Below are 27291 nucleotides of genomic sequence, written 5' to 3'. Positions count from 1 at the left end.
ATACTGTGAAATAAACTTCACACTGTGAAGTTATTTTGCATCTCTCTTAGTTCTGATGAGGACACATTTTTCTAGACTATGAGCAATCCATTTATCACAGGTCTATGATATTAATCAGTCAATCCTGGAAATCCATACTATGGGCTTTGACATAAATAGAAAGAATCACATAAAATCTGTATAATAACATTTCTGTTTACATATGAAGCGCTCGCTTCAAAAGAAAAACTGAACAGTATTATCATGACTATTATATGCAATATATATGACTGCAATTTTATCTATACAGTATCCAAAATATATATTTTATTTATGAAACTTGTTTGTTAATAACTTTTTAATAAACGATGATCGGTGGATAAAATCTTTTAATTTAATTTACTTATGAAGATATTTGTATATAATACGAACTACGTATTTTCCTTTTAAATGTATACGATATCGGAAAACTATGTCTTATTTTTTTTTATGAAACTTTTTGTTAACTTTTTAATAAACAATGAGCGACGACTAAAATTTTTTGAAGGTTACTCGAAAGAATGACTTCTATATGTCAAGGCCATAAAGGATGCCCTTTTGTAAAGTTTTTGTAACCAATTTTTAATAAAATTCACAACACAGAAGGTATTAGTGACTCGGATCAGCAAGACAGCAATGTCGTTTTCGAGGCCGATTTAACATAACAAGATCGGAATCACGAAAAATAATAGATCCAAATAGCAGTAATAATCAGCACACGATCTAACACATTAAACCAAGATTTCCTGTCACGGAATAAATCATCGTTGAGAATTATTTTACACCTTTGCATTAAAATCATACATAACGAAACATGTGCGAACCTCTACTATCAATAAGATGGTTGGATACTCGCATTTAAATTGCATCAGTCGAAGATGACGCATACGCATTCTCAGTTTCGTTGACATAAGATTCATCGAAGTTGCAGTTATAAAGTGGAAATTGCGTCGTACTTCACATTGCGACTCCTCCACTTGTTATCCGTTGTAGCGTGACACAGCCTCATAATCCTAGCTCATTTAAAAACGATCACGACTGATATATATTCTGGCGTATCATTTAACGATGTAATTGCCAACGACGACGTCAGGAAACGCGATCGCGCGCATGCGTTTAATGACTTTAAACGATGAAGATGACGACGTCGACGACGACAACAGTAAAGTGAAACAGAGGTGACGATTTCCCCCACGATGGTGACTACTGTCCTTCGTACCGTGAATTAACTTAGGCTTAGGTAACAAAATTCCGCGAAGCGGTAACCCGATACGACAACGACGAATCGCACACAACAGTGAAACGATGAGATCGAATAAGCATTTATCAACGTATCAACATAGTAGTAGAATAGAATAAAATTAAAAGACGACACCATCGTCAGAACGATAACCTCTGTTGGCGTATGGCGTGTTCATTGAACTATAACCATATTGGAAGGCTCACTACCTACCTCCTCCACGGTACCAAACGGTCAGAGAGAGATAGTCGAATTGGGACGTGGTTGCTTCTTTCAAGCGTAAACCACCGTGACTAAAAACATCAGTTCCGAAATGTGAGCGACGAACTGACCGGTACCACTCGATAAGATAAAACTTCTGTCGCTGCTATTGTGTACGTTATCTAAAAGAATCGTGTCATTTATTCTTTTTTATATATATTATATATAAATATACTATTTCGATATATGGGAAATGTGTGTGGAAGTTAAAGTTTTCAGAGTGGGTTGTGCATTGAGTCGCGTGGTACCTCGAGTTGGTTAGACAAGGGTACACCGTCCCCGCTCAACTATCTTTTTCTGACCGCTCGAAAACAAAGACATGCACTATCCAGTATGGTTAGAGATCAATGGATGTGCCGATACACAAATTTTGAATTAAAATAATAAATTTCATAAAAATAAAGTAGCAAAGTAAGTCGGCTTATCGTTACAAGCTGCTATACACTTGGTTTCAAAACGACTTGGACATTTTTTCTCGATATAGCTTAAAACGTAGTCGATGATTCAATGAGAAAACTTTTTTTATCAATTCTAGAACTTAAATTCTCTTATTGAACCATTGGCTGTATTCAAAACGGAATCGAAAATAAAATATGTTCAAACCATTTTGTCATCCAGTTTTGACAGATCGACACAATAACTTTAACATGTAACTCGATTATTAATGCAACTGGATTATTAGAATTTTCTAATATATACACATTCTAATATAGTACACATTATTGATTATTCAAAAGCACAGAAACGATGTATTAAAGTAGTATTTGTCACTGTAATAATTTTAATGTCCAAAAAGGAATATCTACAGTTAGAAATTACTAGCAATCTAATTATATTGCGTGTTAAAGCTATTATGCCAGTTTGTATACACTAAATATGTCAAATGTCAATTTAGTTTGGTACGTTCTGAGTTTTCGATATACGTCTTGCGAGAAACATGCGATACCGGTTGAGGATTATAAAGCGACGCGCGTTTTACGACACCAATGCGATTCGTACCCGCAGGTCAAATCGCATTAATAATCATTCATGATAAAGTATCGCAATGATCCAATTGCGTTTGATTTAAGGCTCGTGCGGAACAAACGAACAGTTTCCGTCTGCAAAGGTGTTGATGGAACCAACTGTATGCACTACTGTATGCTGCTAGCGTTCTACGAACAATTGTCTGTTTATAAACGTTGATGGTAAAAATCCCACTCAGTTTGTTGCTGACTTACCTCGTCCTTCAGTTCAAACGCCAATTTTTTCAAATATAGATAAGTAATCTTTATCATAAACTGATATGGCATGTAGGAATCAGAGAAAAAATATATATAATACGTTAATATATGCAGAATATCGCATTATATAAATTATATATGAAAAGGAATTTTATAGTAAAAATTACTATTAAATTTTATAACCGAGAAACATATTCGATTCTACTTTAATTTATTATTATTTTGTTATATATATATATATATATATATAAATTATTTATATTTTAAAAACAGAACTTAACAATTAAAAATTAAAAAATTTACTATATATGTTCTTCAGTAAAGCCTGTATTATTGACTTTGTGTACTTATTATTGATCATTTATCAGTGATCTCTGTGTACTATCATTGTCATTCATCAGTGACATTAGGTCCTTCTGTAGGAATCTCTTTTACTTTATGCATCTTCGCTCTGGTTTTCCGCTGGACAATTTTGACATATAATCAAATTTAATGAGATTCTTTTCGCGAGACATGAATTCGCAAATTGCAGACATCTTCTCTGAACGTACGTAATAGCTTCGCGATAACTGAGTCAAGAAACGACGAGTAATCATCTTTTGAAAGATTTGTCCATTTGCAGAACAATCGACTTGGCTGCGACGCGAAAATGTTTTTGCCTCGAAATTCTGTTCGTTCGTTTTCACGGAAAGCAAACTTACGAGGAATTGCGTACATGTAACATCTTGGTACACGAGCTAATATGACGACATTCAGAGGTAATCAATGTCAAATTACAATTACCATAATTTATTCGTAACAATCCGTCTGTCGCATAACAAATATTTAAAGCTTTCAATGCAGCCACATGTACGTGGCTCACATATATATTGTCTCCGTCAGACAAATTTCTCATGAAAATTCATTAAAAAGCATTCAATGGACATGGAAGTCCACTGTTACATAGAATGAATGTAATATAATGTATATATGTGTGTATTCTAGAAAACGTAGTAAAATTAAAGAAAAAACAGATTTATATGAAAAAAGGCACACACAGTGTGTATCTCTTTTTTATGTAAAATTTTTTTATTTTACCACGCTTTCTAGTAATACAGGAATAAACTGTTAGTAGAATTCATCTAACGAACATATATATATATATATATATATATATATATATATAGTGTATTTTTTAATAAAAATTAAATTCCCAAAATTAAAATAACACATATATAATAATACAATAATAAATAATGCGTATTTTCTACTCGTTTTGAAACCCAATGTATGGTTATGGATAAAAAGATTGTCCGTAATTTTTAGATTTGTAAACTTACCCGCATTTTATCTAATGCAAGAATTCTTCCATTAAAAAGTCAATTTTTCCGTTGGATAAGAGGGATAAGTTCATAAACTTATTTATAGAGACAAAAATTATGGACAATCTTTTTGTATTAACAGCTGTACATATCAAATTATTTGAAATATTATTAATTTCGCTTTTTATCGATCAATAAAATTGTTTGAGCAAACAGTCATAAAATCCATGTTGGATAGGCGTGATACGTTTTCTATTTCAAGATATCTTTTTACATTGTGTAAAAGTAAGATGTTTCGAAAAACTGAAGATACAAATACCATAAGTGTTTCTCAATAAGAAATTACGAAGTCGATTATCTTCTATATTGATTGCGGACATATTAAATGCTAATTCTTCATCTTGCCCAACGTATTCATTCGTAAATTGGCCCTTATAAGGATAGTAAGTGTACGTGCGCTGCACAAGCAGAGAAGGTTACGGGGAGTTGCGTCATCTCATGAAACCAGAAACACACGCGCGCGGCAGAACAATAGAGAGAGAAAGAGAGTAAGATTCTAAAGCACGCACCTCCAGCCATAGAAACAGCAACGTTTCAGAAATATCCGCTTTACATATGTCAGCAGCTTGAAGCAAGGCAAGATCAATTTGCTCAATTTTTCGCTGCCCTCATGCATATGCATTGCATTGTAAATACGTTATGAGATACAGGCGAAATTGTATGCCTCTTATCACTGTTATGTTTCGATGTTTTTATCGCAAAGTTGCGTACGATACAGCAGAACAGTATTTGTTCCACATTTGACGCTAAATACGGCCAATTTTTACCTGTTGCGAATTATGCCATGTAATGCAACTTAAATAATAAGCGAATTCGACGCTAAATACGGATAAATGCACTTTAACTTACTCTTCAGCAATGACTTTCCTATTCATATATATTATACAACTCCTATTTATATATATTATACATCTTTCTGAGTAACATACGAGAAGTTTTAGGCATTGCTCATTGTTTGTTAAAAAGTTATTAATAAAAAGTTTTATCAATTGAATGTAATTTTTGCACACAGTGTATATGGAAATATGGAAATACTTGCGCATCTCCTACAGTTTTTCTACAGTTTTAAATATTAATAAAAAAGGTGCCTGTCTCTAATCGTGTAACTGGGGGCCTATGTCTCCTAGACACGTTGTACTACGGCAGGGCCGTAGTCTTTTGTGAAAAATTCTTACTCTTTAAAAAATACATCTTTTTTCATAAAATTTCTAAAATATACATTTCATATGTACAGTGTGAAAAAACCATATTTACGAAACTTCTTTTGTTTATAATTTTGAACTTAAGCCGACTGGGTTTAAACCGATTGAAAGACTGGTCCCCTTCCTGTCGCGATACGCGATACGCGGGGGGGTCTGGTGAGCATGCCCCCCAGTTACACAGTCAGACCAAAAATCACTTTTTTATGGATACTGTGTCCAAAAGGTAAGTCCTATTTCTAAAACTTTTTTTGTAAATAACTTTTTAATAAACAATGAATGACGTCTAAAATTTCTCATATGTTACTCAGAAAAGTGTTGTATGATATTTGTAAATAGGAAAGTTATTGTTAGAGGGTAAATTAAAGTGCATATTTACCAAAAAAACATATGATCATGTATTGTTTTATGTTTTTTATTATATAAAATGTAAAAACCCTGAAATATATTTAAGATTAATAATATAGTAGGTTGTTGTAAATAAAATGACCGTTTTTAGTAATATAAAACTACTTTGTAGTTCACTTTTTACTATGCGAATAGTTGTATATATATCATTTGAAAAATGCATGTTCCCCACATTAATATGTGTGCATTGCTTTATTTATGATATACATGGTTTGGTTTATTTTTAATTCAAGATGAAAAATAAAGAAATTCGCATGATTTACTTATATGAGTTCAAACTCGGTCATAATGTGGCCAAGTTTACACGAAACATTAATATAGCATTTGCCGATGATATTACAAGTAATCAAAGCACTAGGCTGATTTGGAAAGTTTAGACCTGATGATAAATGTCTTGAAAATTTGTCTGATCTTTAGAATTTTGAAAGCTATGGTCGAAGCAAATTTATATAGTTCGAAAAATTTCCGGAATAATTAAAATTCGTTATTCAACAGTTTCTTAACATCTAAAAGCCTTGAGAAAGATAAAAAAACCTGGACAAATGGGATTCATATAAATTCATCGAAAGAAATATGATTCGGCGTTTAGAAATCAGTTCTTCTTTGTTGTGAAGTATAAACTTCTTCATTCTCCTTACTCTCCTGACCTTTCACCAACAGACTACCACTATTTAAGCATCTTGACGGATTTTTGAAAAAAGTTTTAAAAAATGAAGTCAAAATGTAAAAAAGGCATTCGATGAATTTATTAGCCCTCGTTCCCCCGATTTCTCGAAGGAAGAAATATATTGAAACGGATAAAAACTATTTTCATTAATTTATAGAATAAAGTTCAAATTCAAAATCTATAAACGGCCTAATACCATTTATAATAGTTAAAAATACTATATATAGCTTGTTTTATTTATTATATCAAATAACATCTAACAATTAACCTAATATCGTCAACTTTGTGTGAATGAATACGTAAAATGAGTTCCTAACCTGAAAACTTTGTATTTATCAATTAAGTAATATTGCGGGTAAAAATTTTAATAGTACGATTTAGCAGTTAGCTCCAAAGCATGTACATTCTAGCCTTAAAATCACCGAAATCACCGCCTATATTGCCGCTGGGATATTTAATGAAGACTACTTTACTGTTTTGAAGATAATGAAAATATTAGAAATTAAAATTGAGCCTCTATGTAAGTTATATACTGATAGTAAGGACGCCGAGCGAATAAAGAGATAGGAACGCCGCAGTCTAAGTTGGAATAAAGAGGCTCGAATAGCAAGTAAACAGCAACTTGAGCAAAATAACTTGTTTGAAGAAGCGAGAGGTTTACTGTATGATGTAAGAATAGCGGATTAGCAGAAAACAGCTGTAAGTTTATAATTTTCTATACCTGAACCTTTAAACGCGTTTTTCTCGAAACGACTTCTTCCAAACTGATTTGCAAGATAATTAAAAAACTATTTAACCAATCGAGTTGTCCTTTTACATACATTTAGTTTATTATATTTGCTAATTGATAAAATCCGTAACATTATTTATTTAAACAATTTTTTCGCATACATAAAGATGGATTTTTATGAATAAAAATCGAGTTTTTTATTCAAGAGCTGCTTTTTTGTCAATTATAAAATTTCTTTTCAACTTGTTTAGGTTCATCGACAAATAATGTCCATAAAAAGTAAAAAATTTTTCCCTATTTTGGTTTCAGACGAATACAACAGGAGTCAGTGCACACCGTTTTGCGCCGACTCTGCTGCGATGCTCAACATTTCTTTTACTAGATACAATTTATAAACATTCTTCTTAACTTAAAAATATTTTTTAATGCTTTAATGTACAAGCGAAAACACTACAAAGTTGGGAAGCGATTTGGGATAAATACATTCTTCAAAAAAAATTCAGGAGAATTTTCTTATTTTTAACGTTCTATAGTGATTTCGCGTCTTAATTATTCCTGAAAATCCTTTTTTATTCTGTTTTTTTTTTCATTTTTTTCATAAAACAGTTCATATTTAATACCTATTTAATTATTAAAAAAAAATTTAATCCATTCTTTGACAACTTTAAAAAGTGCTTTGTTTTGCCGATTCTTTCCCTATTCGCGTATAAAAGTTTCTAAATAATACTCGAACAGAAATTGAATCTAGTGATTGCTTAGTAATGACACAGAAAAGTTGGGTCTTACATCAATACTAGCTAGGAATGTAACGCTTACTTCTCCTAGTGGATGTACCAGAAAAATTATCTAGTAGTTAAATACAAAAAAATAACTTGTAACTATAATTGGTATAAGTACTAGACAGTTCTGATATCCAATTTCTATTCAGGATTTACCAATGATTTTCATCTCGTTACTGTGTAATCTTTTTCATCTAGCCACTATCTATGTAATTGGTATAGTTACTAGATAGTCCTGACATTCAAAAGACTGAGCAGGAATATTTAGCCAGTCACGAGCTAGTGACTGTTATCTAATCATTACTATCTAGCTAATTACTATGTATCTAATCATTACTATCTAGCTACTAGTATTGAAATCTGCTCTACTAGATACATTTTTGCTTGGGTATAATATTCTAAAATTTAGAATTAATTTATATAAATTTTAATTTATCTATAATTTTATTTATAATTTTGTTTTAAAACTATGACGTTGAGATGATTGTTACTTATACTAATAATGTCTTTTAATATTTAATTGATAAATTTATGTAAATGAGTGAAAGTTATTCTAATCTTAAATAACTTATAATGAAGACCGTTACCTTATATATGTCTCTTCTTACAATTGCTCGGAAACCATTGGTTGATTTGATACGCGCCGAATCACGAACTTATTTTTAACATTCCAAAATGAACATGCAACGTGCCGAAGTGGCCACGAATAGACACATGCGAAATAGACGGTCTTCAACGAGCTCTGATCAGCAAAGAAAGGGATGTTTGTATGTGTGTTGTGTTGTGCATGTATATGTGTGTGTGTGTGTGTGTAAGAGAGAGAGAGAGAGAGAGAGAGAGAGAGAACATGAAGGATAATCTTATAGAAGATAAGAGAGAAGTAGGAAGCGACAACGATAACATCACGGCATACTTATGACATGATGTTTAAACCAATCATTCTTTCCACACCAACTGATACGAAAAAAAAGTTTGCTTAAATTAACTAAATTTACGGTGAAATATAAACAAATCAAAAATTTTAATTAAATTTACCAGAATTTTGTTCAAGTTAACAAAATTTCTAGTTTACTGGAACAGAATTCTGGTAACTTCAACCGAAATTTTCTGATTCATTCATATTTCAAATTGAAATTTGATTAATAAAACCAAACATTTTTTCCATGTATACTGCATTTCATCAATAAATTCATACTACAAATTAGCACATAATAATATATGCAGTGCTTCTCATTGAGAGAAAAGATCTAAGCGGTTTTGATCACATGGGTACAAAATGGTACAATATTTAGATTAATATATATTCTTAAATTAGAAACGTGGATCACTAAAGAATTAACAGTAAATTGACCGGCGAATCTCAAACCACCGATGACGAGAGCGAAATAACTCCGATAGGCGCTTCGTGATTGCTTTATTGATCGATTAATCGCGAATTAGCAGGCCTCACCATTCGAGCAGACGTTTGGCCGATTAATTTTATCGCGCGCCTAAGCACTTGTAACAATTATGCGGTAACAGTCGTGAGAAAGCGGCCGATACTCGTCACGGAGATCGTTATCGGATATGTCCGCAGATATACTCGAATTATGTATTATATTCGTAACTTTAGCTTCGATTATATCTTTATATTGCTACATTTCTATAATTACCAATTATTCGATAATAATCATTATTATTTTTCAATAATTAATCATTGATCATTAAACAATAGTATTCAATCGATCGTTGACTTGATTATATTTGATCCCGATTCGGTTCTCGACTAAGTGCGAAACTCAAATGTAGGATTATGCACAATGCGCAGTTTCCCGCGGCTTGATACTACATCACAGTGATTAACAATCTTATCTTCTCCAGACCACGTCTCGTAAAAACTTGTTCCTCATTGACAAAAGAAAGGAAGTCCGACGTGATGAGATGATTATAACTAACTATAAGTAGTCGAGAGTAATCATCGGATACTTCTTCTTGACATACAACATTCGAAAATACAAAGACGACCAACAGGTTTTTCAAAACGTTCTTCAATTCATTTGAATACTTTTGCGACATTAAACATTTGGCGCCTATAGATATAATTACATCGAATATCTCGAAATTATTGATTGAAAATATTGATAGTATATCAGAAATATTTTGCAACACGATTTTATTTTACTTCTAAATTTATTCGAATAACGGGAGGTATGCTGCACAAATCCCCGTTTAACCCTTTTGTTGTGCAATAATATCTGTAAAAAGCGGCAGTGTTTTCTTCATTTAAAATATAAATGAAACTTATACTCTAAATATCTTTTCTTTTTCACATTTTATAAAAGTCTAGATGTTTTCCTTTTTTATACGAAATAAAAAATAACACATGAAAAGTAAAATATTTTTCATTTTTGCAAAAGGAAAACATTTTTACGCGGAAGCATCAAGCATCGTTTTTCATCGATTACGACAAAAGAATGTTTTATACGTTTCCACGTGGTTCTCTCGCCGACCTTCAACTACTCCTTATGTTTCATAATTAATAAGAGTATCCCCGATGCTTCCTAATGTGTGTGTGCTGGAGTTATTACAGCCAGAATAAAATCATCGATACTCGCTATTGATGTTAGTATAGATAGAAATTGTTCACTTTGTAATTCAATGATAATAAAAAGATGCAGATATGTTTAAACCTACTTTTTTTAATTGAATATTTTCCACATGTTTTACGAATTTATAGAAGAAAGCAGAAGTCATTATTTTATTACTTGTTCAGTATTTATTATTTATTATTATTTATTCATTATTCATTGTTTATTACTTATCATTATTTGAACATTATTTATTACTATTTGTTCATTATTTATTGTTTATTATTTATTATTTATTCTTCCCCATTTTTTTCTCAATTCTCTCCTCTTTTTCATATATAGTATTAATAGGTTAGACTATATCGCAGAATGTCCTCAGTAGATTTTTCTGTTTGTACAGTATTCTAAGAACAATTTGAAATAATGTTATATTATTGTCATATAATATTAGATAGATAGTGTGTCTTTTTGTATGGTAAAATATTCTTATTAAAATTATATTTTTTGTCGTTCATTACTATTTTTAGTCCAAGGAATAAAATTCAATTGAGTTTATCAACTATTAAATAAGTATACCAATGTCCTCATTTTTTTAATAAAAAAAATGTATTTATGTCGTTCTCGAACGAAACAGATTGGTTTCTTTTTTATTCGTAATTTTGTATCTATTGAACTTTAAAAATTTCTTTTTTTTAATTTCCTTTTCTTAAAAGCTCTTTGTATTAGTCGTTTGCGGCGCGACTATCACAAAAAAAATGCGCCAATGGATTCTATTGCAAACAAATGTGGGCGTCGCATATAAATCAGCGGAACACGCGCGGCCATTAATCCAAGTTCAATGGGTTCACACACAGTGAGACATAACGATAAAATTTTCTTTTTTAACCAGTATGAATATTCGAGCTTTAATTGAATTAGATTTAATTATAGGCGGTAGAAGCTCTTCCAACACATGTACAATTTAAGGACAATCTGATCATTAGCAGGTGTCAACGCATCTACTATACATATGCGATCGGTTTCTACTCTGCTCACGGAAAGTTGCTTCGATAACTCGGTGGTACTTACCTCGTTTGAGGGGCGCGACATGCATGACTCTAAGAGGGACCGATAAGAAGGGCGGACCGTGAGACCGCCTCTCATGACACCACGCCGACTTTTCAGTGTAACCACTGTTCTTCGTGCGTCCTTTACGCAGGTGCTGCTGTCCTCTCGCGCTTCTTTTTCCTCTTCCACTCTTTCTTGACCTCTACCCTTTCACTTCCGGGACCAGTTTTTGCTGATGTCTGTCCTTTTTGTCGTTCAATGTCCTTAGCGCGCGCGTACGTTCGCCCTTTATCTCTTTCGTGTTCTATTTTCTTCTTCTTATCTAAGAATTAACTTTTTTCTTTCTTTTCTTCCGTTCTCACGGTGTCGCTATAATGCTCGATTTGCTCCAGTTACCGTGTCTATTTGCCAAAAAATTCTTTAGAATACCTCTTCTTTCGAATTTTTCTCTTTTAATATACTAACACCTATCGTCTGTTCAAGTTTCTGCTACGTTCTACAACACGCTTCCACCGACTTTCGCGCTTTACTGAGCGATATGTTCGTTTAGTAGCTTTAGAACAAGGATGTCAGAGAGAGGGAAGCAGAGAACGAGGAAGAGCCGGCGTCGGCGCTTGGGAATTCGCTCGATATCGACGACGTGACGCCGCCGCCGCCGCCACTGTCGCCACCGTCGCCACCATGGACGTAAGAATACATGGACGGAATGAATTGTCGCGGGGATAAAGCCCAAGGGGTGAGGGAAATAAAATGTCTATTGTAACGGAATTGATATACCAAGATAGTGACGGTCGCTATTTTGACAGAGTGTGGTCTATATTAACGTCTTAGACAAATAACTTTCTTAGTAAAAAAATAAAAAAATTAATAAAAAATATATGCAGTGTATTATTAAATAATGGGCGTGTTTGAATGCGTGCAAGAGGATAAATATTAAAATTAATTAAGAAAATAAGTACGTATACATTGTGTACATATTGTCTGATATATAATTTATTAAAGAGTAAAATTGTATAATAAAAGTATATATATAATAAAGAACTGTAGACAAATTCTTTATATCGTGGCAACATCAATCGCATTGAACAATTCTTCACTATTGTCCCTTAAACAATACACCTTATACAATTAAAAATTTTGTTAAAATGCTGCCTTATACGTACATTGTTTTCTGTTTCGGTTATTTATAAGCAACTGCTCTTTTAGATGAACTATGTAATTCTGTAACGGAGTTTGTTCGTAGGAATGCTCTTGTAAATTATAAAAGATATTATTGTCTTCAATTATATGGCGCAACACTTGCTGTAGAAGAAAAACTTCAATCATGTGTGTTACTAAACGCTTATTACTTTCACATAAAGTAAAAAAAGTAAAACAGTCTCTGCTATTTTACAAATAGTAATTACATCATATGAAGGAGAAACGTCAATCTCCACGATTCTTAATATTAATTAAAGAATATTCCTGATTTGTTCTATCGCTACAGAGAGTTTGGACACAACAAAACTTACAACAAAACCAGCAATGTAAGGACTATTAATTGTTACAAGGACTATTAATTATTACAAATATTTGAGATGTCTCGGTTAACGGATAATATTACGTCGCGACGTGAAAATAGACACAAACCTCCTATACCAACATGGCCGCGATGTAATCCTCTTCCCCCTTAGGCTTCACAGCCCCTTGTATAATCACACTTTTCGCTCCGTCCATGTATTAAAAGGTACCTTTTCACGTATCGCTCATCGCTCGTTTTCTGCGATATGATGACGTCGTGCAGTCACTAGTGACGTGAAATTGTAGTCCAAATTTTCTAAGTACAAGCGACATTAGCAAGTGTAAATATTCGAACATCAGATAATGAAACGGTATATATAATATTGTAAGATGAATATATTGAACATGTACAATAATGTCTTTAATATTAATAATATTTTTAATGTCTTTTTTACATGTAAATATAAATATGTTATTTTTAATTATATAGGTTATATCAAAAATATAAAAATAATATTTTATGTAATGTACACAAAAAAAGCATTGAAATAAATAAAATATTTATTGTATACATATAAGGTATTTTCTAAAATATTTTTTGTAGAATGAATCTCGTGTTCAAACGTGTGGATTATGTGAAATTATCATTGATCATTTTTATACATTCAGTTATCCAATTATAATACTTTGCTAATTGTGATATTGTAACTATATTTATTTTGAAGCAATTGTTAATAGAATTTCTCGTCTGACGCTACCACATTAAAATCACGTCGCTGGGAAACCCTTTTCATGCTCGATAGTTAATCGCCAGCGACAATCCAGTCACATGACTCCTTTATCGTTCAAAACAAGCGATAAGCGAAGCATGAAAAGGTACCATTACGTCCATGGTTGCCACCATCGCCATCGTCGCCATCGTCGCCACCATCGAAGACCTAAATTTGTCTCGTTATTTATCACCAACATTTGTCTCGTTATTTATCACCAACATTTTACTTACAAGAACGTGTAGGACAATTATCTTTCTTTTTCTTTCTCGCTCGTGTGGGCTACTTAATGGCTGCGTTCGGCAGAGAAAGCTGCTTTGCAACTGTTGTAAAATTCGTGAATCTGATTGGAGTGCTCTTAATTTTGGTTGAATCCAAGAGCATGTATCCAATCAGATTCACGAATTTTACAACAGTTACAAAGCAGCTTTCTCTGCTGAACGCAGCCATTGACATCCTATACAAAGGATATCCCGTCTGGGATTTCACTTTCGATTCTGTTGCTGTACATATATGTAGCGATATAATCGTTCAAATGTCTACCTCGAAAATTTTTAAATGATTTAATCTTATAAAGATCCAAAATGTTTCGAATGTTATAATTAGAGAAAAATATTAATCTTTGACATTCCGAATTATTTATCGAGAGGCTTTCTTTTTAACTCAGGACTTTCAATTCAGGAATTTATTTACTCAACGATAATGTCGTGTGGTTTGCGTTTATTTTAATATTTCAATATGTAACTAATTTAATTATATTTATATTAATATCAACTAATATTTACATACAATATTTACATCAACTATAGCATTAATGAGTAAAAAATTAGTTTACCAAATCAACTAAAACAAAAGGTGATCTTATGGTAAACTCGATATAGGATCGCAAAAGTTAATATGTATTTCCACAAATTATAAGAATATCAATCGTTAAAATCGAGAATAAAACATTCATCAAACTACTAAATTTAAGAAAATGTCAATAAAAAATGTCACTAACACATCATATATGAATATCATATATTCATGAATAAATGCATTGTTCCCTCGCGCTAATGCACAAATCTTATCACAAAATAATAAGGATTGTTTAAAATCGCATAAGGAAAAGATTAATGTCAGCATTAATTCCATGGTAACATACTAAAACTAAAAAAATAATATTTATTGAACCGTACTATAATTAATGTAATTATTAATTTAATTATACTTGTTACACAACACATAAGACGTCCAACTTTGAACTGTTTTAGAATTACTTTTTTGTCTGATTCCGACGTATCGCGAACATTTCAGTCGGCTTCATCAGGAAGGTCGTTCCTCTTTGATGAAGCGGACTCAAACGTTCGCGAAACGTCGGAATTAGACAAAGAAAAATTCACGTGGCTCAAACCCGGAAACCAAATCTAATCCATGGATACCGCGAAAGCCTCAAATATCAAATTACTTTTTATTTCTTCTTATTGGCGATGTATTCAACATTCAATTTCTTTCATAATTAATGTGCAAAATGCAATAAATAAGCTATTGCTATAAGGTTTTACGCAGTATATCCGAATTATTTTTGAATCTTCGTTTTTTCGTGTTCGACACTTCTTTCACTCGCTTAAAGTTTAAAGGGGTTTTTCTCTCTTTTTAAAGATTTAAATTAGTTTATTTTCTCAACTCAGGGAACTTCATGATGTCTGAATAATAAACGACATATACATATATGTCCAATATTGTGTGTAGCGCGTACATATGTACGTCCAACATATACACATACAAATATATAAATGCGCGTTTTTATATATTTATTTATAATACATCGTCGGCCATTTCTTCCATTTTTAAATGCTAGGCCAGCAAGCGCTATCTGCTTCATAAGAAACAATTATAATGCTGCATGACATACACCTAAACCGATCTATTGTAGAACTGTCAATGTTTAATATATGTATATATATATATATATATATATAAACAAGTAACGTGAAGAATGGGACTTGTTGGACCTCAGTTGGAATTCTTTTTAGTGTGTACTGATGAAGTAGCGATAGACAAGGGTGGCGAGCATCCCGAGCGCAATGGGGATTAACCAGGAACGCCAAGAACCACTGCAATTGCCAATCATTACATTATGATGCAGCAATGATTATTTATGAACAATAAATCTTAAAAGGCAATAAATATTTGTTTACTTTGCAAATATTTCAGTCATTTATTCCAACAGTTATGATTTTCATCTATTTTTTTCTAAGTAGAACTATAAAAATAAAATTGTTCTATGAGAAATGAAATACACTAATTTATGGATACTGAAATAAAATGTTGATATAATGCAGTGCTCGGAGTTACTTTTATTTTCGAAAAAATCTTTGAAGGCTATATCTACTTTCTTCACCTTAAGGCTCTTACAACCTATTCTGTAACTTCTTAACGACAATATCACTAGCAAGGTATATCTCTATCTCTCTCCTCTCCCTTTCTCTCTCTCTCTCTCTTTCGTTGCATTTTCTACTATATTATATATTATATTTACGCAATGACAATATAATGACATTGTCATTAAAAGTTACAAAATAGACCTATTAGTCCTTTGTCGCGGAATTCTCAATTAATGATGTCAAAAGCGAGAAACACAACCAAAATCCTTACAAAATACGTTGAAATAAAAAGATATGTCTATAGAATAATGTTTCGGGGGAGCGGTACACTTGGACACGGTGCATTTGGACACAGCCAATCACAGCACCGTGTGATTAGAGACATTTGTAGGGTCCCTTGGAACAGCGACTTGTGATTGGACTGTGTCCAATTGCCCCGTGTCCAACTGATATACACCCATTTTTCGGATCGATTGAGCACATTTATAAAATATTATAAAAACTTTCCTTTTGTACTAATTAATAAATAACCGTAAAATTGATGTGACCTCTTTCTTTTTAATCATCTTTTTAACCTATCTTTTCTCATGATTTTGTTACATTAATTTTATGGCTATTTATTGATTGTTAGAGTAAAAAAAAGAATTTTCGAAATATTTTGTAAATGTGCTCAATCGATTACAAGTGTCATTTTATGGACATAAGATTTTATTTCAATATATTCCATAAGAATTTTAAACATACGTCTCCTCGTTTCTGACGTCATTAATTAAGATGGCCGCGACTATGAGACTAAAATATATACTATCTGATACGCACGCTGTCTCATGAGGACTGCGAGATAAGAGAGAGGTCTCTGTTTCCTCTGTTATACTTGTCTGATTCATAGTATAGTCGATTCATAGTATTGTCTGGTACAGTATAAAATATAACATTCTCCCCACTCTCGACTATACTATGAATCAGACAAATATAACAGAGGAAATAAGGATCTCTCTCTCATCTCGCAGTCCTCACGAAGCAGCGCGCGTTCCAGGCAATATATATTTTAGGCATCGACATATAGTACTGGACGGAACATTTGGCAAGACTTTTTTAATACTTTGTGTTGAGAGACTTAGAAAAAAAAAGCTAGATGTGTGAGCACAGATCTCTCTTTCTATTTTCTATTTTTTGTTTATTGGCTGAATTTTGTCTAAGAAGAAAGGGAACAGTATAGTATCCTTAAAAGTTGGAAACATACGTTACTACATATGAGTTACTACATATGATTACATGTTGCACGTGTAATACATATATATTACAATTTTCTTATATATTCTATACACATTTTTATATTTCACCTTTTCCTTATATCCTATATTCTTACTGTTATAAAAAAAATTAATTAAAATAATAAAATTATAAGTGCCTCGTGGTCCTGTTGCTTCATAAACCGCTTCTACCTACACATCGTCTTGTCTCTTTCTACGTCTGTCAATATGATTTCGGCATAATGCTCCGTCCAGTATTATATGTCGATGATTTCAGTGATGACACAAGAGCTGTAAGAGCCTTCACACACAAATTGCCGTAGCCGTAATGTAAGACACCATAAGAATTGATCAATTACGATCGAATATTCATAAAAATGGTGATCTTACGATTCGATGATTCTTAAGGCCTTCACACACACTTTCCGTAACAGTAACCGTAAGACGTAACGTAAGAATTGACCAATCACGTTGAGAATCGTCGAAACATAAGATCGCCATTTTTGTGAATATTCCATCGTAATTGGTCAATTCTTACGTTACGTCTTACGGTTACTGTTACGGAAAGTGTGTGTGAAGGCCTTTAACGTGATTGGTCAATTATTACGGTACGTCTTAAGGCCCTTGCAGAATATCAAATAACACCAATTGCAGTCTTTCAGAATAAAAATGAAGAATTCTGATTGGTGAATTTTTTTATACCTTATGAGTTATGCGTTACGATTATGTTATGACTAATAGCTTATTGTAGAATATGCTTTATGCGTTATGCGTTACGATTAACGGTTTATTGTAAAAAGCCCATTATGATCTTTCTACAATAAGCCGTTAGTCGTAACACATAACGCATAACACATAAGGTATAAGAAAATTCACCAATCAGAATTTTTCATTTCTATTCTGAAAGACTGCAATTGGTGGATTTTCTTATGCCTTATGTGTTACAACTAATGGCTTATTGTAGAATGCGCTTTATGCGTTAAGTGTTACGACTAACAGCTTATTGTAGAAAGTCCATTAAGGTCGTTCTATATTAGTTGCAAGTCGATTGTAACTCTGATTGTTGCGACAACCAATCAGAAGCGTCAATAACACCACTGATGCTTCTGATTGGCTGTCGCAATAAGAATTTCGTCTGCTTGCAACTAATGTAGAACGACCTTTATAGGCTTTCTACAATAAGCCGTTAGTCGTAACATAACACATAAGACATAAGAGAATCCATCAATCAGAATTTTTCATTTCTATTCTGGACAATTGGTGGATTTTCATACTATCGACTGCGTTCTGGGCAGCGATCACGTAACTTCGAGCGAAACTTTTCACTTTTCACTTTTCGTTCTATCGATTTCACGTGAACTTTTTCATTGTTCACGCAATCAAGTAACTCTATGTGTGAAAAGCACAAATCACTAAACATGGTTCCTATATGATTTCAATATCGGCCAAATCAGCTATATCCATCGGCTATAGAACATATTAACCTTAAAAACATCGCTATAACGTTAGGATTGTTGTTTCATGTATCTCATCACAGCAGTAGCATAATATATTCCGCATTCATCAAGTCATTAGATTTTCACTTTTCCGCTAGCACATTTCATGGCTAACAAGTTCACGTGAAAAGTTTCACGTTTCCACGTTTCGCCGAGTTACGTGATCACGAGTTCACGTGAAACTTTTCACTTTTCACGTTTCCGCCCTAGGGGAAAAGTTACATGATCGCTGCCCTGGGCAGCGATATACATAACTTTTTCCCTAAAGGCAAAATGGCGAAAAGTGAAAAGTTTCACGTAAACTCGTGATCACGTAACTCGGCAAAGCATGGGACTTTTCACGTGAACTTTTTCGCTATTAAACTTGGTGGCGGTAATATAAAATCTAGTAACATAACTGATTTAGACTCAAAATGCACGCTTAATACTTGCGAAATATGTGATAATTTCACAGATTTCTATATATAAACTAGACTGCTAATATCCGTATTTAGGGAGTGGTCGGAAAAATATCGGGCGGCCATCTTTGGAAGGATCATATCATATCGGAGTAGTAGTAATGACACATATAGCGTATTGCTATATGCATATTACTATAGCATATTGCTTCCTCTCACTCACATATTGCCACTCAGGTCACGTATGTGAGGTCTTTTCAAAGATAGCGGATAGTATTTTTCCTTAGAACATATATATATATGGAGGGGGAATGCTGGCACGAAAGTGTGTCCAAAATGTGTGCGAGAGAGAAAGCTATACGTTCCTATTCGTCCTCTATGCGCATGCGTTGAAGTTGAGATTAGGTTAGGTTAGATTATAGAGTTGACAGGAGATAAAAGTTATTTATTTTCTTCTCATAGAGCTTTGAGAATTTTTTCAGAATTTTGTATTAACTTTCTAGTACTTCAAGAAAATGCAAGAAAACGCAAAAAAATGCAATACTAAAAAGTTAATATAAAATTCTGAAAAAAATTCTCCGAGCTCTATGAGAAGAAAATAAACAATTTTTATCTCTTGCCATTTTTCGGTAAAATTGATAGAATTCAAGTAAAAAAATATTGAAACCAACAATTTTGTAGTCCAGCAACAACTAACACATGTTGGCGCATGCGCACAGAGGAGGAATAGGAATGTATACCTTTCTCTCTCGCACAGATCTTGGAGACACTTTTGGTCTACAGGAGACATACGCAATTCTTCCTCCATATATATATATGCTCTAAGTATTTTTCCGACCAAACAATCCTGAACTAAACTATACCTATTTAGCAGTCTAGATATTATATAGAAGTCTGTGGATAATTTAGATTAGTAAATCAACCAATTCGGAGAAAGAAATTAATAATTTAGATTACGTATTATATTGACAAACGCTATTATTTTATAAAACGTTTCTAAATAACTACTTGTAATATATTATCATTGTAATATAATATGGTAGGTGCTCTAACTTGAAAACTATATATAAAAAACTATATATAAAAAAATATATATAAAAAATATGTAGAAAAGAGTTACAAGATGTGAATAATCCTTTTGAAATATCGAAATCCAAATTTCTGGCTTTATATCGATAAATATAAACAATCTAGTAGATGTTGCGTTATATTACATTTTACTACAAAATAAAACGTTATTAACAAAATGAGAGTAAATATTGTGATAAATATACACATATGTAAAAAAAATTTTTTTAATTTTCCTTTTATAATTTTGAAGGTTTCAACAACATTAAACTTTTTAAGTTCTGGATTTAGTGATTTCACTTTCCGCACCTCTAGATACGTAATCACTATGATTCGTGAAAAAGTTCACGCGGAATCAGAATGAGCGAAAAGTGAAAAGTTCCGCTCAAAGTTACCTGATTGCTGCCCTGATATTCGACAGCGACATACGACGTATTGTAGAACCGGCCTTACGGATACACCTATATCACGACTCGATTCCGTTTATGGTTACAGATACAGATATATTTACGGACCATTGGAGCCGCACTTTTATGTGTATACGCAATGACATATATACATAGATCAAGCATTTTGTCCGCAAAGTGAAGCCGAAAGTTGGCAGTTTAAAATAAAAAGTTGATTTATCTTTAGTGCTTTCTCACTCTATATTATTGACTGTCAAGAAAAAGGTTCCGTTTAACACTCCAAATACTTTAAAACGTTAAATAAAGCAATGTAATTTTTCTATTCGTCGCTCTGAAGCACTTACAGCACTAAATAGAACTCTTTACAGCACTAAACCTTATTCAAGAACTGTATCCCGTTATAACAACCTAACTTTTTTCATTTGACAGTGGAATGAGAACAGGAGGTCGATTGTGTATCTTAAAACGGAGTGAAAATGCAGCAAATTTACTAGAATATTTGTAACTTCATTGGTCAATGCCTAGTGAATTTACTCACTTTTGTAATTTTCACTCCATTTCGAGATACACAATCGACCCCCAGGATAAGAGCAATTGCTGTGATTATTTATACACAGTATAAAACATTATAAATATAAATTTTATATCGAGATAAGTAAAATACACGGTTTTATTCTTTTAATTCTGTACTGCATTATATATAGCACTTAACAGCTTGATAGCGGCTATACTCTTTCTATACGATGAGAAATCATTAGAAGCAAATCAACTTTCTCACTGTTTTAAACTGCCAACTTCTAGGCCGGAAATTCCGGCTTCACTCGCTGGTACAGCGTAAGTATAGGAATGCTTGGTTTATGTGTATACATCATTGGTTATGCGTTGTGTTACGACTAAGCTTGTTCTACAATACGTCGTATGTCGCAGTGCAGTTAATGGGCCAATCAGAGGATTTGTTTTTCGAGATAAGTTCTCCTGATTGGACCATTGATTGCGTTCTGACATCCGACTCCGAAGTATTGTAGAACCGGCCTAAGGCCCGTTCTACAATACGTCGTATGTCGGAGTCGGAATGCAGTCGATGGTCCAATGAAAAGAACTCGTCTCGAAAAATAAATCCTCTGATTGGCCCAACGGCTGCACTCCGTCATGACAGCGACATACGACGTATTGTAGAACAAACCTTATTGTAGAATGTATTTACGTCTCACGTTGATTACGGCAATTTGTATATAAAAAACTCTAAGATCGGTTCTACGATGTAGTTTGACGGAGTTGCACATCGGAACGCAGTCGATAGTTTAATGAGAATTCGTTTACGGAAAATAAATTTTCTCATTACACCATCGACTACGTTCCGACATCCGGCTCCGACAAACGACGTATTGTAGAACCCATTTGATATCGGAAATACATAGAAAAACGTAAGCAGTAAGCAAATTGTAAACAACAATCTACATTGTAGATTGATGATTTTTTTAGAGAGAGTTCACACCTTTAAAAGAAAATAGAAAAGCAGAAGCTATTGGATGCGTTCAGGAGACGTAACTGTTACACAGCCGTTGAGTGATCGTTCTCTGAACGCACTGTGATCAGTGGGCGCAACTCAGAACATCAGTGAACGGATACCATTTTTTGGAGCGTTTTTCAAATACGCTCACTGAACACAACATACTACAATCATTTCAAATTCACGTATTTGTATACTGATAAATAACAATATGTATCTATAATAATGCTTGTAACATCTGTAATAATGCTTCTTACAGTATAATGAATTTTGAAAAAATACATGAGTTATTGAAAAGTGGTTAGTGTTAATATTTATCAATATTTTTTTCTAATTAGTGACTAAGTCACCGTACCTTTAGTCTTCTCCGATTATATTTATAGCTATTTAGCACACTGTCCTCTTCTTCTAATATATTTTCCCCTAATCTTCTCAAATCTCTATTTCTAAATGAAATTCCTTGGAAATAATTTCAAAGCATTCCACAAAAATCACAAAACATGTCCAAACAGGCTCGAACAGCCTTACGCCACGACAATTAAACCGGAACTATTTATCAATGGTCTATTATTTTCAACTACATTGCTACATTAGTACAATAAGTTAAAGTGAGATATCTTATATTCTTCTCACTCTATTGCACCACTAGAACAATTTAGCTGAAAAAACAAACCTAATATTTTGCAGAAATAAGTTATGTTTTCGCTCTACAACATTTCACTAATGCACAGATCAGACTATCTAATAGATAGTTATTTAGAAGACATCCTTTTTGTTTAGTGAACATTCACTCAACAGTTGAGTAATCAATAATGTTTTCTGAACACACTCAATCAAAACTCATGCTGAAAGAAAAGGAAAAATTGTGACTACTTGACCACCAACGTGAGTTCTAATTGGCTTCTGCCTTTCTACTTTTCCACAAAGGTGTGAGTTTTTCCTTACAGTCTAAGAATAATCAGAATAATCAGAATAATAAGAATAATCAATTAATTAGTAAATTTTTACCGTTAAAAACTAAGTTCACCTTACATTCTTTTGTACTGAAAACATCATTCTATTTTTCTTCAGCATGTAATGAACAATAAATATAGAATTTTACTTTTAGCACAAAAATATGCAAGACAAATTTGGTCTAATTGCTTACCTTTTTCTATGTGCGACAAACACTACTCTAACTCACCCATTTACCAAATAAAGACGATTGTTACGCTTAATATTAGAACCAACTTCATAAAACTTGTCAAAAACTCCTTTGTTTCTAAAAAGTTCTTATAACTAGTCCTCTCTGTCTGTATTTCCATGTATGCTACCAATATATTATTATAACTATAATAAAACACTAATTTTGATAAGAACTTTACAGTAATTAGAGGAAGCGTTTCATAAATCTTATAAATTGCATAAGATTAATCACAATAGTCAGTCGTTAAGTTCGACGGACGAGGAAGAAAATAGTCGTCGCCCTCAAAAGTCACTTCAAAAAAGCAAATAATTCCGAACACTATTATAAATTAAGTTTTTAAACAAAAATTACTATAGATGAAAAAGTTCATACCTAGAATTGTTTTCATCAGAGTTGTCATTAGACCAATCTATAGTCTTCTTTTCTGTATCTTTTGTCCTCTCCTCCTGGAATATGTTCGAATAAATAATAAGAAAGAAATACATATCTCACTCACTCACTCACTCACTCACTCACTCACTCACTCACTCACTCACTCACACACACACACACACACACACACACACACACACACACACACACACACACACACCCACACCCACACCCACACCCACACCCACACCCACACCCACACACAAATACGACAAAAATCTACATATAATATCAGTGATAATATAATTTGAAATCAAATCAATAAAATAGCCCTTATAGAAATGTAATACTGATAAGTAATAATTTGGCTAGTGATAATTATTGTCGTTCAATAATTTTATTACTCATATGAGTAATAAAATTACTATTTATTACTGGCCAATTTATCACAGCCAGTGATACTTTTCTATAAGGGAGATAGATAGATTTTAAATAGAAATATTGATTGTTCATTCATTACTTTCATAAATGGATTAAGAAACAGAGCATATCGAGTATATATAAAAATCAACCAAATGTATCAGTCGTCTGATTCTTAAAGAATAGAGTACTGTTCTAATATTCCACATGAAAATCAGTAACTTCCTAGTTATATAAGTCCTTGTCTACAATTAATAATGTAAGATCATGGGAATAAAATAGTGTATATGCATAAAGCTATAAATTCCTCACTAACATATATATTTTTATAGTTGCAAGTTGCAATTTCTTTCACATTTCCTTTTTTGCTAGAGTCTAAAGACACCTTATGTTTGATCAACGTATATAGTAAGTATATATTAATGAGAATTCATATATATTTTGCTCCATATGTGTGTCACTTAATTCTTGCAATCTCTTGTTATTGTCAACAATAGATAACGTAAGTGTTCAATTTTTTACTTTAAAGCCAAAATTGTAAGATAATTTTCAACTAAAGATATTCCCTGTACCATCAGACATTGTAATTTCTAATTTTAACAGTGCAGAAAATGCTTTTTATTAGAAATTATTCTTAGTTTTAGAACAAAAAACTAAAAGATTATTACACCAATTGTGGACCAACATTAATACTTATTCATTATTTTATTAATTTTTACTGAGAAGGATAAAAATAATAAAACTAATAATAATTTAATTGATTTTTGAGTATGTCCGATATCCTATTTTTCTGATATCCTAGTTCAATTTTAATTTTGATAAGTTTTGCAATTGATATATGAACTTTTACTGACTTTTTACATACTTGATTATGTATTTAAAAGTCTTGGTAATTTATTCAGTATTTTTACTTAATTCTGTCTCTCTCTCTCTCTCTCTATGACTTACTTCTACTAGTTCACCAATTTTTAACGGTTCCATCAACTCTCTTGCATCGCTTGAATGTCCAATATCTTCAAAAGCCTCAGTTGCATCACATCCATTTTGTTCTAAGAGTACTTCTTCACCACCAGGGTGCTAAATATTAATACAATCAATAAATATATATACCAGTTTTAATACCAGTCTTAATATAAGTATTTTATAAGGATAGCAAGAAATTTGTTTTAATATAAATTATATTTTTTTTGTCAGACTACTCATTATTACAATTAATATTGTTTTAATAAAATAAAATCAAAAAGATATATTAATTTGTAATATATTCGATTGAAAAACTGCAACCTCATTGAGAAATGACGTGACGTTGTAGACTTTGTTGTGAATGATGATCCATGTTTCCAAAGATTTGGCTTGTTTTGCCACTTCCGCTCGAGTAAAAAGTTTTACAGGAGCAGCGGTGGCAGTTTTGTTCTTGACTTCGTTCTTGCCTGCCATACTTTTTTTTCAGTAAATAAATTGTTATTACTCGCTTCTAATTTTAATTTTGCTAACGTAACTAATCAGTACTAAACTTCAAATTTCACTTTATCGTCGAGAAAAATTTTCCGTTTTCAAAATGACAAATAACGAACAAAATCTATTCTAACCGATTCTCTCAAGTTGACTCAGCAACTTTTTATTAGATTATGCACGGGCTTCGATAAGAGTACCATTGGTTGCTGACGCGATAACAACGGCAAACTGATAATGTTCGTAGGTAGACTCTGTCCATCAGCTTTCAATCAGCGGCATCAGCATATTTTGTGCGGTCTTATACATACAAATTATTAGTAGAAACTCCAGTTATCTTTTAGAGGCTATCCGACATTATAGTCTCCAAGAATACCGCGCACTGTTGTGAGGGCGGTAGGGATGCTGATTTCTGATTCGATGCATCGAGAATCGATTCTTTTCTGATGATGCATCGATTATTTTCTGCAATTCTTTTAGCGTGTTCGACTGGAACAATGGGCGCATTCAGTAGAAAAAGCGCTCAGTGAACAATCAACGATTATTGGTTCTTGCTATTAGATCCCTAAATCTAGACCAATTACATTGACAAATTACTCAACTGTTGTGCAACTGTTGAGTCTGCTGAATGCAGCCAATATTCTTGAAATGTTGCGTATACGTAAATTTCATTGCGCAGCTATTTTATAGTATGATTAAACCTGCGCAGTAAAACTTATGTATATGCAACTATTTCAAGAATAAGGGCCCTGAGTCTCTATTCTTGAAATTTTTACGTATACGTAATTTTCATTGCGCAGCTATTTTATAGTATGATTAAACCTGCGCAGTAAAACTTATGTATATGCAACTATTTCAAGAATAAGGGCCCTGAGTCTCTATTCTTGAAATTTTTACGTATACGTAATTTTCATTGCGCAGCTATTTTATAGTATGATTAAACCTGCGCAGTAAAACTTATGTATATGCAACTATTTCAAGAATAAGGGCCCTGAGTCTCTATTCTTGAAATTTTTACGTATACGTAATTTTCATTGCGCAGCTATTTTATAGTATGATTAAACCTGCGCAGTAAAACTTATGTATATGCAACTATTTCAAGAATAAGGGCCCTGAGTCTCTATTCTTGAAATTTTTACGTATACGTAATTTTCATTGCGCAGCTATTTTATAGTATGATTAAACCTGCGCAGTAAAACTTATGTATATGCAACTATTTCAAGAATAAGGGCCCTGAGTCTCTATTCTTGAAATTTTTACGTATACGTAATTTTCATTGCGCAGCTATTTTATAGTATGATTAAACCTGCGCAGTAAAACTTATGTATATGCAACTATTTCAAGAATAAGGGCCCTGAGTCTCTATTCTTGAAATTTTTACGTATACGTAATTTTCATTGCGCAGCTATTTTATAGTATGATTAAACCTGCGCAGTAAAACTTATGTATATGCAACTATTTCAAGAATAAGGGCCCTGAGTCTCTATTCTTGAAATTTTTACGTATACGTAATTTTCATTGCGCAGCTATTTTATAGTATGATTAAACCTGCGCAGTAAAACTTATGTATATGCAACTATTTCAAGAATAAGG

At 32.6% G+C, this 27291-nt stretch overlaps 2 protein-coding genes across 6 annotated transcripts in view; both read right to left on the bottom strand.

The window, feature by feature from the left end:
* LOC116851388 (b(0,+)-type amino acid transporter 1) overlaps positions 1 to 12138 on the bottom strand; it is a 95491-nt gene extending 83353 nt beyond the window's left edge. The window contains exon 1 of one of the 4 annotated variants that reach the window (XM_032830728.1): positions 11522 to 12138. In XM_032830728.1, the coding sequence (XP_032686619.1) occupies positions 11522 to 11546 (25 nt within the window). In that variant the 5' untranslated portion in view covers positions 11547 to 12138. Of the gene's footprint in view, positions 1 to 842; positions 2879 to 11521 lie in introns of those variants that run through there. The other 3 variants (XM_032830729.1, XM_032830727.1, XM_032830725.1) reach the window with 3 other exon arrangements.
* Positions 12139 to 12475: 337 nt separating this feature from the next.
* LOC116851391 (cytochrome b5) lies at positions 12476 to 26099 on the bottom strand. Of its 2 annotated transcripts, XM_032830731.1 has the most exons (5): positions 25836 to 26099; positions 25531 to 25684; positions 25195 to 25323; positions 23827 to 23900; positions 12476 to 15866 (listed from the first exon to the last, which is right to left on the bottom strand). In XM_032830731.1, exons 2-5 carry the CDS (start codon positions 25681 to 25683, stop codon positions 15782 to 15784), a joined length of 441 nt encoding a protein of 146 aa, XP_032686622.1. In that variant the 5' UTR covers position 25684; positions 25836 to 26099; the 3' UTR covers positions 12476 to 15781. The 2 variants fall into 2 exon arrangements, with proteins under 2 accessions (XP_032686622.1, XP_032686621.1); XM_032830730.1 differs by having other exon boundaries at positions 15403 to 15866; positions 25531 to 26098.
* Between the last annotated feature and the right edge of the window lie 1192 nt (positions 26100 to 27291).

Source organism: Odontomachus brunneus, unplaced genomic scaffold (genome assembly GCF_010583005.1).
Source record: "Odontomachus brunneus isolate Ranch 3 - 2012 unplaced genomic scaffold, Obru_v1 Obru_scaffold_174, whole genome shotgun sequence".
Classification (NCBI taxonomy): Eukaryota; Metazoa; Arthropoda; class Insecta; order Hymenoptera; family Formicidae; genus Odontomachus; species Odontomachus brunneus.
This window is presented reverse-complemented; position numbering and strand designations above follow the sequence as displayed.

Bases quoted from the DNA above. Each gene is read 5' to 3' on its own strand.
- LOC116851391 (XM_032830731.1), bottom strand. From the start codon at position 25,683: ATGGCAGGCAAGAACGAAGTCAAGAACAAAACTGCCACCGCTGCTCCT. The intron at 25,324-25,530 runs GTTGCAGTTTTT...ATTAATATTTAG, and splicing joins TCACGTCATTTCTCAATGAG to CACCCTGGTGGTGAAGAAGT. The intron at 23,901-25,194 runs GTAAGTCATAGA...AACATATTCCAG, and splicing joins AAATTGGTGAACTAGTAGAA to GAGGAGAGGACAAAAGATAC.